General features: G+C 45.9%; 1 protein-coding gene across 1 annotated transcript in view; it reads left to right on the top strand.

Annotated features, from left to right (window-relative positions):
- The window catches only part of wdr17 (WD repeat domain 17), a 144,205-nt gene that overhangs the window by 87,073 nt on the left and 42,212 nt on the right, over positions 1 to 14,920 (top strand). The window contains exons 20-21 of the mRNA XM_069940891.1: positions 2,815 to 2,914; positions 8,811 to 8,950. Of these exons, the coding sequence (XP_069796992.1) occupies positions 2,815 to 2,914; positions 8,811 to 8,950 (240 nt within the window). The remainder of the gene's footprint in view (positions 1 to 2,814; positions 2,915 to 8,810; positions 8,951 to 14,920) is intronic.

Below are 14,920 nucleotides of genomic sequence, written 5' to 3'. Positions count from 1 at the left end.
GCTGCCCAATTGCACCCAAATGAACCTACAATCTTGGATGTTTTTGAAGGGTGGAAGGAAAGTGGAGCACCGGGGGAAATATATGCAGACACAATGAGAACATGCAAACTCCTTACAGTCAGCACTGAATTTGAACACAGGCCCCTGATCCTGTAATCGTGCAGTTACCATACTAACTGTGCTGCCCACAACCATCAAGAAGGAGCATCAAAATCAAACAGGGAAAGCGTTTTTTCCCCATAGGCTGTGAGATTGATGAAGAGTTTTCTGTAACCAGGTTAATCATCCCAAAATATTTATATATATTTATTTTAAAATATATCTTTCTTGTGCTAATTATGTACTGTGTTTTGTGTGCATATGTGTGTGCAAAATGGTGCAGAGATACAGTGTTTTGTTGGTTGTGCACGTACAGTCAGATGATAAACTTGATGTGAGAGAACAAGATATAGGGAAATGGAGCTGACGTGAATGGCTCTGGGACCTGGCCTAGACTTAATAGGTGAATGGCTTCCTATGTTTAGAGAACATCTAAAAGTGATTATGAGGTTTTCATAATTTATTGCAACAAAATTCTCCATAATTTTGAGAGTTATTATTAAGTCTGGTTTTAACCATATCTACCCCATTAATATATCTTATTCTGTGACTGGAAAATAAGAAGATTGCTTTATAAATAGTCACGAAAAGTCAAAAGAACTTGACCAACTGGATCATGAATGTGCTCTGGGAGAGAACGGTTCACCAGGTCTGCCTGTTAGTAGTTATGTCCCACTGAGGATGTCTGATGTTTAAATCCCTTAATTTTAACTATATTGCAAAATAAAACTCATTGGCTCACTTAAAAATTCACTGGGAATTTTATGCATCGAATATTATTCAGAATGGTGCAGCTAGTAGAGCTGTGTTCATGTAATTGTCACAGGTATCAAAAGTGCAGCAATAGAGATTGTTTCTCAAGCAGACCAGAGAACACCTCCTATGTCATACAACGAATTAGACATGGCACAAAAGTGCAGAGTTACAGAGAGGAATCAGTTGATACATAGCAAATGCAACGTAATATTACTGCTTTGGGATTTATTCAAATGTCTGACAATGACAGCTTAATCCTGATTCTGGTGCTACCTATCTGTAGTTTGCTCATCCTCCCTGTGACCCCATGCGTTTCCTCCCAAGTCATAAAAATTTGCGGGTTGGGAAGTTCATTGGAAATTGCCCCCATGGAAGCAACAAATGTGGGGCAGGTGATGGGAATATGGGGAGAATTAAATGAGAATAGTGTACATGATTGATATTTGGCAGAAACTCAGTGAGGTGAAGGATTCGTTTTGGTGGTGTATCTTTTCATGACTCCAGATGTACCTTAAACTCTTCTGAAACTGGGTATCAGAAGTAGAATTCAATGCGTGTGTGTGCATCATGTGTTTAATGCATGCAAGAAAGGATGAACTTCTCTCTTAGCATCTGAAGTTTGATGGAATGAATGTAAAATATGGCAAAATAAATGCTGGTTTCTCAGAGTTTATGAGATCCAAAATGTTCAGGCAACCGTGCATGATGGGACAAGGTAGGGGGGAGGATGAATTTCTAGAAAACATTATGTATCATGATTTTCCATTATGCAGAGCTGAAATATCTGTATATGCACTTTTTCTTACTTTAACTCTATCCCAGACTTTTTGACAGTGATTTGTGAATTCAATAAGGGTGAGGCTCCTTACCCAAACTGCTATAGTAAGGGGGTCTCTTCTACTGGGATTCATTGGGATATTGAACTGCATTATCATCGAGCAAAAAAAACAATCTTCAGGAGGAATTCAACGGGTCGAGCTGCATCAGTGGGAGAGAAGGAGTGGTTGATGTTGCTGGCCGTAACATTTCAACAAAACTGAGAGTCCAGAGGAAAGATAGCCAGTATAATGAGGAGAGAGTGGGAATGGTTGGACAGATGCCAGTGAACCAGGGAGTGGAGAAGGATGATGAGCAGAAGAAGTTAATTGGTAGGTTCCAGACTCATGGAAAAAAAGGCAAGAGGTGTTTTAATTAATTTAATTTAGACTATAGCATGGTGACAAGCCATTTCAGCCCACAAATCTGTGCTGCCCAATCTACACCCCAATACCCTACAGCCCAGGTAGGTTTTGAACAGCGGAGGAAACCAGAGTCACCGGAGAAAACTGCAGACACGGGGAGAAAGTACAAACTCCTTACAGACAGCATGAGATTCGAACCTAGGTCTGGTCCTGATCGCTGGCGCTATAAAGGTGCTGCACTAACATCTATGTCAACTGTGATAAGAAGGAGGAAGATGAGTCATATAGGATGGTGCGAGATGGGGGTTAGAGTTGGGGGGTGGGGGGAGGGTTGGTGTCATGGAGACAAAGACTGTCATTGCTGGAAACTAAGAATGTGACAACAGTGATAGATGAGGCCACATGGAACTGAGGCGGGGTGGAGGGAAAGAGAGGGCAGAATTCTGCAGGTGAAAAGTGGGTGGAAGAAGATGGAACCAGAAAGGGAGAGGGAAAAGAAAGGGTGGGGTGGGGGGGGCGGGCTAGGTGGGTAAGGGGAGAAAAATGGCTGGTTAGGAGGAAGAATCAAAGTGGCTCAAGAGAAGCGAGAGGGGACATTACCTGAAATTGGAAATTGCGGGCTGTAGACTGTCCTGGCAGAATGTGAGATGTAGCGAGCGAGTACTCCAATCACCTATTTAATTCTTCATAGCAAATCTACGTGACTTGCCTTAATTTGACACCCATTTTCACCTGGCACTGAATAGACTGGCACTAACATCTGTGCATTGTTCTATAGCCTACTGCACAGTGTGAGTAAGGAGCTGGCAGAATGGTACTTCCAGGACGGACGAGCAGTGTTGGCTGCATGCTGCCACCTTGCAGTGAATGATATTGAGGTATTGCATCTCTGCTCAATCTTCTACCAGTACCTGTTCCATTTATGGAAATCTCTTGTGGGCTTTTGATATAATTACACTTTCAGTTTAAAAGGATTTGCTGTGAAATTGCATTGTCTGTGATGCCTAGACAATAAAAATAGGTTGCCAAACAGGCGGCAAAGTGTTCTAGGCAAGGCACGTCAGTAGAGTTGATGGAATCGATGGAGGTTATTGCCGCAGATGGCCGTGCTGGCCAAGTCATTGGGTTCTTGATCGGGAAGGGAATTAAAGACAGGGGAAGGGGATTTTAAAAGATTGTAAATGATGGGGCTGAATGGGCTAATTCCACTCCTGTGTCTCATAATCTTGTGGTCTTATTGAGTGGTAATTTTCTTCCAGAATGCTCGATTAGTGATCTGGAACCATTAGCTCAAACTCCACCTTACCTGGTGGGCAATTTAAATGTAATTACTTAAATAAATAAATGGCTGCCATCAGTAATAGCGAATTATCAGAAGGACTCAGCTGGCTCACTTTCTAACAGGCAGAAGGTCTGGGCTTTCTTGCCCACTCTTGCCGAGCACATCTCTCAGTTCAGAGTCTTTCGAGCAGGAAATAAATGCTGCCCTTGCCGGCAATGCCTTTATTCCAACTGCTACAATGAAATACACACACTCACAGTGTGGTTGGTTAAGCTCTGAGATTTAGTGGCTGGAAAGGCTCCTTTTATACTTTTGGAGTTCCCGCCATTTGTTTGATTGGCTGACATCAGCCGCATGAATAACAATAGTGGGCGGGAACATTCTTGCATGTGAATCCCCTTCTTCCCCAGCCTGTTATTGATCTATTAGCTGGGCAGCTTGGTCATTTTAGGGCTGCTGGTCTTGTACTGCTCCAGCTTTCAACCGCGCCGGATCGCTGTGTTAAGGGACGTGTTACAGTGTGTCATGCTGCTGTTCACCACCGCACGCGCCACGCGATACGCCGGCTTGATCTCACAAGCGGGCCGCCTCAAGCAAAAAACTACTCTTTACTTTTCCATTGTATTCCCCAAGCATTCATTGTTAATAAATCTCCCACAAGTGTTCATCAGTTCCACCAAATGCACTGGGGTGTGGATTTTTTTTTCCTTAGGTTCATGAACTGAAGAGTAACAGGAATGGTAATAATTCAAGGTGTATTTTTCGATGCACAGGGGAATGGGTAATAATTAGTTACAAGCCTGTAAGTGCCCAAGTACACGCTCGAAGTCATATCCAAATAATCACAAGGAAATGCCAAAGACAATCAAAGCCCTCAAAGTAACGTTGCATTGAGACTGATTAACTTACGCCAGAAGGATCCACAAGTTTAAACATTATACAGGGATACAATATTAACAGATATTGAATAAAAACCCACTGGCTGTGTGTGCATAAGAGGGTTCTATAAGAGCTGTTACTGATTTGTACTCTGCTGGTTTTGCTTTGCACCTGTGATGTCTAATGCGGTCGTTTGATTTGTGCCACAGTATTTAGAGATTGACAATAAAAGACATTGACATTCAATTTTGGAAAAAAAAAATCTAATAAAACATAACAACCAAGTGTCAGATTAGTATGGGCAACTCTCTTCGTGTAAACTTCATGGGAACAGCAGAAGGTGATTAAAAATATAATGGAAGGGATGAAAAATATTGATTGAAAGCACAGCATTATTTTCTGGTTATTACTTTTAATGCAGTGGTTCCCAAACTTTTTTCGGGCTGCCACATCCTTGACCTCCAGGCCACATCCAGGCCACATCCCCCCCCCCCCACTCCCATACAATGGCGCTGTTGGGTGGGGATAGTGGCGGCACCAAGGGGGTGTAGTGGCGGCGCTGAGTGGAGCGTTGGTGGCCGCTTTGAGAGCTTCGGGATGCCGCCCCCTTGGCCTCCAGGCCACTTCACGAGCGCCCCCCCCCCCATACAGTGGCTCTGGGGCGGGTTAGTGATGGCGCCAAGGGGGTTTAGTGGCAGAGCTGAGTGGGGTGGGGGGGGGGCGGGAAGTGGCGGCGCAGAGCGGTGAGTTGATGGCGGCTTTGAGAGATTCAGGATGCTGCCCCCTTGGCCTCTAGGCCACTTCACAAGCGCCCCCCCATACAATGGCTCTGGGGGCGGGTTAGTGGCAGCGCCAAGGGGGTGTAGTGGCGGTGCTGAGCAGGGTTGAGGGGGTTTAGTGGGGGGCAATGATTGTGGTGGGGGGGGTTTAATTGTGCCACTGAGAGGGGGGTTGGTGGCAGCGCTGAGAGAGGGGTTGGTAGTGATGCTGAGAGGGGGTGGTGGCGACGCTGAGAGGGGGGTGGTGGAGGTACTGAGAGGGGGGTGGTGGAGGTGCTGACCACCCCCTTGGATCTTTCCACCACCCACAATGGGTGGTAAATATGTTTGCATCACAATGCTCCCTGTGCAAATGGAAACAATCGATTCCATGTTATACAGAGATCAATTGTTCATTAATTAATCAGCCAATAAATTAATGAATGACATTCTCAATTTTTTTCAACAAAGTTTCCCCCCTCCCCCCTCCCACCACCCCCCCCCCCCCACTCCCCCACCCAGGACTCTGCTCAAAGTCTATGAACTTCCTTCCCTGTGAAAGCAGTTGGTTTTTCCCGACAACATAAAAAGACAAAAAAAAGTTTATGTTACGTGAGGTGAAAAGAAAACAAGGCTTTTTACCGAAGGGTCCCCATTGTGAATGCCTGCTCTTGTCATTGATTGAGGATCATGACACAAGGGAGAGATTTGAGAAATGAAGGCGGTGAAGAGGATACAAGAGAAGGCACTGTCAAAGGGGCATGAAATGAAGACTGTAGAAATGCATAAAATTATGAAAGGATTAGACAAGATCAAAAGCAGGGAGGTTGTCAGTTGAGATAGAACTGAGGGACATGGCCTCAAGTTTCAGAGATGAGGAGGAACTGCATCCCCCAGAGAGTCAGTGCCGGATTATGGTATTACGGGGCCTTTAGCATCTATTTTAAAGGGGCCCTAAATTGCGTCAGCTGGCACATGCACAATGAGGGGGAAGTGTGACTGCGGTACCCCCCACTCCCCCGAGAAAGTTTCTGAAACTGACCCTGCATGTCTGTTTTGGTAAGTTTGACATAGTCTTAATTATTCTTAACAAAATTATGCTAGCTTTCTCAGATCACTATATATTCAGTGATTAGCAGTGGCCTATTTTGGGAACATAGCGCCTAAGGCAAGCACTGAAATTGCACCCCTCCTCTCCTCTCCCCTATTAAAACTTACTCACACATTTTGTTAAAGCAAAACTTACAGTGGTGTAGGTGGTGGCTGGTTCAATGCGGGATCAATGACTGCCTTCGTTGCCTATAATCCCCCAGGCAGCTGGGACCTCTCTGCGTTTCCCTGGCACTGGTAGAGCGGTTCCAGCTGTCTGTGGGATTATGGGTAGTAAAGATAGCCATTGTTCCCGCATTGAGCCGTCTCCACGAGCTGCCTGGCAGCCCCGAAGTGGTCTAATCAGATGCCGGAGGGGCGCTTTCTACTTTCACTACTACATTAATCCAGCCCCACAGACAGTAGCGAATCTGTGAAATTCTCTGTTCAATGAAGAAATAGAGTCTGCCCCATTGAATGTATCGAAGGCAGGGATAGGTTTTTAAGAATTGGGTAACCATAGGAAACAGACAGGAAAGTGTAGCTCAGTCCATGGCTAGATTAACCACAATGTTTTTGCATGGTGGAGCAGGTTCAACAGGCTAGCTGGCCTTCTCATGATCCTATTTCTTAAATTTTTCTGCTCTGATGAAAATTGAGCATATCAACCTTTAGAGATTGGGAGCCTAAGAACTGGTACTTATATAGGAATATAGGAACATAGGAAGTAGGAACAGGAGTAGGCCAAAAATGGCCCATCGAGCCTGCTCCGCCATTCAATACGATCGTGGCTGATCTAATTTATGACCTAACTCCACCTACCTGCCTTCTCCCCATATCCCCTAATTCCTCTAGCATGTAAAAATTTATCTAACCAAATTTTAAATATGTTTAATGAGGCAGCCTCAACCACTTCCCTGGTTAGAGAATTCCAAACATTCACTACTCTCTGGGAAAAACTATTTTTCCTCATCTCTGTCCTAAATCTACTCCCCCGAATCTTGAGACTGTGCCCTCTCATTTTAGTTTCCCCGGCCAGCTCAAAAAACCTTCCTACATCTATCCTATCCATACCCTTCATAATCCTATATGTTTCTCTAAGATCTCCTCTCATTCTTCTGAACTCGAGCAAATACAATCCTAGATGATTTAATCTTTCATCATAAGTCAACCCCTTCATCCCAGGGATCAACCTAGTAAACCTCCTCTGGACCGTCTCCAAAGCCAGTATATCCTTCCTCAAATATGGAGACCAGAACTGGACACAGTACTCCAGGTGCGGTCTCACCAGTACCTTATACAGTTGTAACATTACCTCCCTACACCTGAATTCAATCCCTCTAGCGATGAAGGCCAACATTCCATTTGCCTTCTTAATAACCTGGGGCACCTGCAACCTAACTTTTTGCAATTCATGCACAAGCACTCCCAAGTCCCTCTGCACAACAGCATGTTGTAGTTTTTCACCCTTTAAATAATAGTCCATGTCAATAGTATCTCAATTCAGCTATTCATTATGTTGCAATAAGCAACTATTCAGGAAACCTTAACAAGGTCAGAAAGCCACTGTCTATCCCATCTTTGTCTCCAAGTTACATCAGATCCAGAAATATAGAGTACCGCGCTCTCCACATCAATTTTTGATTGTTAATTTAGTTGCAGTATTTTGATGAAGAGAGAAAAAAAAAATCAAAGCAGAGCCATTGTGAGTAGAGCAAATAGATACTGATACCATTAACCATAAGGACCACATCCAACTGTCTTTTTAATATATCCAATGAACTGGCATCAATAACTCTCCATGGCAGGGAGTTCCACAAGTTCAGTTTAGTAAGGCCGTTGACGAGGTTCTGCATGGTCAAGAAGTTGCTTGGCATTCAGTATAAGGTTGTAAATTGGATTGGACATTGTCTTCAATAGAAGGCAAAAAATGGTAGCAGAGACACTGACTAGAGGACTGTGACTAGTGGTGTGCCTCAGGGATCAGTGCTGGGTCTATTGTTGTTTGTCATCTATATCTAAAATCTGCATGACGAGGAGGTAAATTGGATCAGCAAATTTGCAGATTGTAATGGCTACTACGGTAGAGCTACTAAAATAATGCACACACACGTCAGATTAGTCAACTCAAGACTGACTTTATTCAGATTTTACAATCTTCTTTTATACACCGCATATCCCGGGCTCCACGGGACAAGGCGGGACATTGCTACTAGAGAACTTCCAATCCACTGGACTGACAGATTTAAATTAATCCTTGTGAGTGTCCCGTGCCTTCCGGCAGGATACTCAGCGGGACAACACGCCGTTCTTCAGCACACAGTACCGCTCCGTTAGGTGAGTATTCACCTGCTTGCATTGTTGTTCCACGGATGGCCGAACCGTACCGGCGACAGTTCGTGACACCGTGCTGCACGCTCGCTCGGCCCGCAACATGCCCGCTACAAGATAACACAAAGATTAGAGGTGTAGTGGATAGTGAGGAAGGCTTTCAAAGCTTGCAGCAGGATCTTATACTTGCCATATAATTCCAGACCCACAGATATTTGACACTCGATGCTGTCAATACAACAATTAATTAGTAATAGACATCAATCAATGCCCACCTCCTGTGAACTAATAGGTAAAATAAATAAATGGTTAAAGCATGATGGCTTTAAATTGCTAACTATACTTCTTTAATCAGTGCAATATTGCTTTGTTTTATCGTTTAGTTACAGCAATTTTCTCGTCGCTAAGTTTGCTGACATTTTGCTTTACTCTCAGCTTGCAATGTCGAGCCTGATCCGTGGTAACGAGCTGGAGTTGGCAGTTTCTGTGGGGACTGTATTAGGGGGCAGTGCCATGCCTGTGACTAACTATGCTCTGGAACTTCTGGCCCGCAAGTGTATGTCAACAACAACGTGGTGAGTGCACACAATTGACACTGACATAAAATGAAGCTGCCCTGCAGAAGGAATGTAACAAATTTCTACCTTTTTGTGAATAATTCCACTGCTGTTTTCAATCACATCTGCTTTCATCGGGCAGTCTGGTTCCCTTGTGGTAAATATATTTTCTTTCTAATTACACTGACGAGGAAGATTTTTCTTCCTGAACCCTTTTGGAGTGTAGATTATGGATTTGGAGTTGCTGATCACGAAAATCTCCTTACAATTTTCCTATCACGTACTGTTTTTTTAGATATAATCTATTCTTGTGATTTCCTGTCATATTTTAAGTCTACTCATTTTATGGTCCACAAAGCAAGGTAATTTGGTCAGTCCACGCATGCCTGGGTATGCACGGAGTGCAGGTGCTATGCTAAGGTTGTTTTCGGTCTGGACATGCTTAGTCAGGAGGCATGCCAACAGGCTATAAAAGTAGCTCATATGTGTAGATGCTGTGCATTACATTGATTATAGATTGAATTCATGTTGATGCAGATATTTTTCAGCCAATATTCTTAAGTGTACTTAACAATAGCACTTATTGTCTTCACTAAAACATAGAAACATAGAAACATAGAAGATAGGAGCAGGAGTAGGTCATTCGACCCTTCGAGCCTGTCCGCCATTCACCAAGATCATGGCTGATCTTAAAGTTCAGTACACCGTCCCCGCCTTCTCTTCGTAACCTTTAATACCCTTATACTGAAGAAATGGATCTAATTCCCTCTTAAATATATTTAATGAACCTGCCTCTACTGCCCTCTGTGGCAATGAATTCCACAGATTCACCACCCTCTGGGTAAAGAAATTCCTCCTCATCTCGGTCCTAAATGGTTTGCCTATTATCCTCAAACCATGGCCCTGGGTTCAGGATTTTCCCACCATTGGAAATATCCCATCTGCATCCACTCTGTCCAATCCTGCCAGAATTTTATAGGTCTCTATGAGATCCCCTCTCAATCTTCTAAACTCCAGCGAGTACAATCCCAATTTGCGCAATCTTTCCTCATAAGTCATTCCTGCCATTCCAGGTATCAGCCTGGTGAATCGCCTCTGCACTCCCTCCATTGCAAGAACATCCTTCCTTAGATAAGGTGACCAAAACTGCACACAATACTAGGATTCAGAATAGCAGAAATGATTTGTCAACATCGCATTACCTCCAATACGTTTACATTTGTGGCAAGTTTACACTTGAGGCTCAAAGACACTGCATGACTGCGTTTATTAAGAAAGCCTATGACCTCTACTTCGGTTGTTAAATTGGTGACTAAGACCAACCCTGGAATCCTCACATTTGTTGTGGAACATGTGCAGTTGGCTTAGCTCAGAGGAACATTATGAATTTAAACATACTAAATTCAATAAAATTTAATTTACCTCCAACTAGCAAATCTGAAATTATCTTTGTTGTTTGAAGCTTGAAGTTGTCTATCCTAACCTCCAATTTTTGTCCAGGAAGCAAACCTTTTGGAAAAAATTGTTGTCCAGTGTTATTGGCATCTTTTGGGTAAAGCACCAGTTCTATGATTAAGTTACCAGACTAATAGCCCAGAGAACTGTCTTAGCAATCCAGAAGCACAAACCCCACCAGAGCAGGTTGATGGCGACTAGCATCAACCACACAAGTCAGAGTGCAAGTAAAACGCTAGTTTTAATAGGCTAATATATGCAGCTAGGCCTTGCCTCTGTGCAAGCCTAGGCCAAAATGAATGAGAATGAGCTCCAACCGGTTTATATATACAAGGTCACCAGGTGGTGGCCCCTAGTGACCTAGTGGTGTAGTAACATACCACCACATTCACCCCACCTTAAAAAAAATTTGGCCTCCCTTTCCCCCCCCCTCTCTTTTCCATGCGCTCATAAGTCCAGTATTTGGCGAGGTTTCCTTTTCCTCCTGGACCTTCGGGGTACTGTGGCGGGGGTGGGGGGGTGGGTGGGTTGGAGGGTTTTAAGTGTCAAGGGTCCTGACATTGGGCAGGAATCTGCTGAGAGAGTGTAGGGCTTTCCGTCAGGGTACTGGTTGTTGGGGGTTGTTGTTCGGACACCATGGGGTGGCATGATAATTGTCCGTCCTGGTGTCCGCCATTCTTCATGCTGGTCCGTAGGGGTGTCCACGACCCTCCCATGTCATCCACGATTCCTTCCCGCTGATTCGTAGGGGTCTGCTCTCCTCCGTCGTCGACACGTCCGGTCGGTGCGAGGTCCTTGATGGCCACCAAGTCTTCCCGTCCATCCCTGAATGCGATGTATGCATAGTGGGGGTTCGGGTGCCTCACTTCCACTGGCTCCACCAGAGGATCTGTTTTATGGGGCCTGCAGTGTTTACGGAGGAGTGCCGGTCCCGGTGAAATGAACCATCTATGCAGCACCGTGCCTGTCGCGGCTTTCCTCGAGAAAGAAAACATATGGCCGTGAGGTGTCGTGTTAGTGGCGGTACACAACAGCGAGCATATGGAGTGCAAGGCCTCCCGTAATACATCTTGCCACCTTGCCACTAGTTAGTCTTTTGCCTTTAAGGTCAGTAGGACCTTTTTCCAAATAGTGGCATTTTCTCTTTCTACTTGCTCATTACCCCTGGGGTTATAGCTTGTGGTGCAACTGGTGGCGATGCCTCTATCTCTCAGGTTCTGCTGGACCTCAGCACTCATAATGGCAGCACCCCTATCTGTGTGTATATAGCTGGGGTACCCACACATGCTGAAAATGGACTGCAGGCACATTATTACCGTGGCTGAGGATACATTAGGACATGGAACAGCAAAAGGGAAGCATGAGTATTCGTCTATGGCATTAAGGAAATAGATGTTCCTGTCGTAGGAAGGGAGCGTGTCTTTAAAGTCGAGGCTGAGGTGCTCGAAAGGTCTTGTAGCTTTTATCAGCGTGGCTTTATCCGGCCGGTGAAACTGCGGTTTGTACTCCGCACAGATGGGACAGCCCCTGCTTACTGTCTGTACCTCCTCTACCGAGAATGGGAGATTTTGGGCCCTTATGAAGTGGAACAGTCTAGCGACTCCCGGGTGGCCCAGCTCATTGTGCAAGCTCTGCATCTGGGACATGTGATTGAGGGCCGCACAGGTGCCCCTGGACAGTGCATCTGGGGGCTCGTTGAACCTCCCTGGACGGTATAGAATGTTATAACTATACGTAGACAATTCTTCCTCCAGCGTGGGATTTTATCATTTTTTATCTTCCTCCTGTTCTGGTTATCAAACATAAAAGCCACGGATCATTTGTCCTTGACAAGGGATGCCAGATAATGTCTCCAGTGCCTTACCGCTTCCACAATGACTTGAGCCTCCTTCTCCACTGCTGAGTGCCTTACCTCGGACCCCTGTAGGGTCTGCGAGAAAAAAGCTACCAGTCGCCCCTCCTGGTTCAGAGTGGCAGCCATCGCTACGTCTGAGGTGTCCGTCTCTACCTGAAAAGGAATCGTCTCATCTATGGATCGCAGGGTTGCTTTTGCAATCAGATCCCTAATCTCCGTAAAGGCTTTGACAGCTGCTGGGCTGAGAGGAAAAGCTGAGGCTTTTATGAGTGGGCGGGCTCTGTTGGCGTAGTTGGGGATCCACTGTGCGTAATATGCGAAAAGTCCCAAACATCTCTTTAAGGTTTTCTGTGAGTGTGGGACTGGGAGGTCTAGAAGGGGGTGCATACGGGCAGAGTCCAGGCTGATTTCCCCGTTCTGCACAACATAACCCACAATGGCCAGTTTCCTGGTGCTGAAGACACATTTATCACTATTATACGTTAAAATGTGTTCCTCTTCTGCCGGAAAAAAATGTTGAAGGTTAGTGTCATGGTCAGCTTGCGAGAGGCTGCAAATCGTAACTATGCGTTCCATCTCCTGCTGGAACAGGGATACCCTACTGGTGATGCCAAAGGGGAGGCGGAGGAACCAAAACAGCCTGCCGTCTGCCTCGAACGCCGTGTATATGCGGTCATTCTCTCTAATGGGAAACTGGTGATACACTGCCTTGAGGTCTATGGTAGAGAACACTTTATACTGAGCAATGCTGTTTGCCATGTCCACAATACATGGTAGTGGGTAGGCATCCAGCTGTGTAAATTTGTTGATCGTCTGAGTGTAATTCTCCACCATGCGCCTCTTCTCCCCTGACTTCACTGCAATGACCTCTGCTCTCCAGGGGCTGGAGCTCTTCTCTATAAGGCCCTCTTGCATGCGGACTTCTGCTCTAATGAACTCACTATCCCTCGGGCTGTACCTCCTGCTCTTGGTGGCTACTGGGGTGCAGTCGGAAGTGAGGTGCGTGAATAGTCGGGTGGGGGTGGGTTTCTATACTCAGGGCCGTCAGGCTATAGTGTCATCTATTCTCAAGGAGCAGTGGGGGGAGCGGCCCATTATGTACCATCGCGATGCATTTCAATTGGCACTGGAAGTCTAGCTCCCAGTAGGACGGGGGCACAGAGGCATGGGAGAACTCGCAACTTAAACTCTTCATACTCTGTGCCCTGGATTTACAGTGTGACCCTGCAGATATGTTTTACTTTTGCTACATGTCTGTTAGACGCTAATAAAATATGGTATGTGTTTAGAGCAAGGCGTTCTACCAGCCCCTGGTCTATGAAACTTTCTGTACTCCCGCTATTCATCAAACGATTTACTGTCGACCCATTAACTTTAATATTAACCACATACTCGGCATCCTGGTCATAGTAGCACTCTATATCTTAGTCATCCCCGGATGGTGATGTCCTCTATCCGGCATCCTTTGCCCAAGATGGCCGACAGCACATGGAACTCTGCTTCTGCCTGCCTGAGGAGGAAGAAGAAGAAGAAGAAGAAGAGCTTTCCCGCCTCTCATTTGCATGAGAAAGGGCTTTGGCGGGAGCCTTGAGGCTTCTACAGACTTTTGCATAATGTCCTCTCTTTCCACACTTTGAACAGTCCTTTTCCCTAGCTGGCAGTGAGATCTGCGGAGCTTGGGCTGTCTGCAAAAAGGGCACTTGGAGCGCTCCAGTGGGGCTGCAGCTGCTATATGCTGCCCTTGATCACTCATACTCCTCTCCCTGTGAGGGGTTTACTGAGTCCAGGAGTGAGTGCTCTTCTAGTTCTCTCCTAGAGTCCCCCAGAGCCTCCACAATAGTCTCTGCCTCTTCCAGCTTAACCATCCTTTTTTCCAGCAGCCTTTGTGTGATTTCTGTAGATCTGACGCCGGCCACGATCCTGTCCCTTACAAGATCATCTGCATACTCTTGGGCTGATACTGCTTTAAAAGTACAGGCCCTTGCTAAGTCTTTCAGCACCAGTGTAAAATCTCTCACTGACTCCCCTGCTTGCTGCGACCTGGTCATAAGCCGGTGCCTAGAGTGTAGCTCACTGTGCAAGCTCTGTTATAGTGCCTCTGTAGGGTGTTCATCACCTCTTAGTACGATTTAGTGTCTGTATAAGCGAGTACGGGCGATCCCCTAGCTGAGGTAACAGTAGCATTAGCATCTCCTCTTCTGACGCTCCTTCAGCACCCGTGTAATTTAAAAAAAACATCTCTGCCATTGGCCAAAGTGCGTGCTTGCCCCAGGGAGTTCTGGGATCCAGCTCCAGCCTGTCGGGCCTCAGCACTTGGCTAAACCTGAGCCTCTGATTCGGTGGCTAGGGGGTGCGTATCGGGCCTGATCCTGCAGAAACGTGGGCCCCCTTTGGGGGATTGGGAATAGTTGGGGGTATCTCAAGGGTAGTAATCCGTCCCCGCAGTCCTGACGATAAATCATGATCGGGAGGGTGACTTGCTGTACGCCCTCCACTCGCACTTGACGCGATCCTTGATTATAAACCAGGAACCCATTGGGTTGCATGGCCGGTCCCGGTCCCGGTGAATTACAGGCAGGGCCCTTGGCCTCTCTTTACCTGCTCCGGGATACTTCTGTCCCTTTCGTAGTCCACTACGACTACTGGGTGAGTCCCTCTCTCTCCCACGATTTTGATCC

This window comes from Narcine bancroftii, chromosome 1, assembly GCF_036971445.1.
Source record: "Narcine bancroftii isolate sNarBan1 chromosome 1, sNarBan1.hap1, whole genome shotgun sequence".
Classification (NCBI taxonomy): domain Eukaryota; kingdom Metazoa; phylum Chordata; class Chondrichthyes; order Torpediniformes; family Narcinidae; genus Narcine; species Narcine bancroftii.
This window is presented reverse-complemented; position numbering and strand designations above follow the sequence as displayed.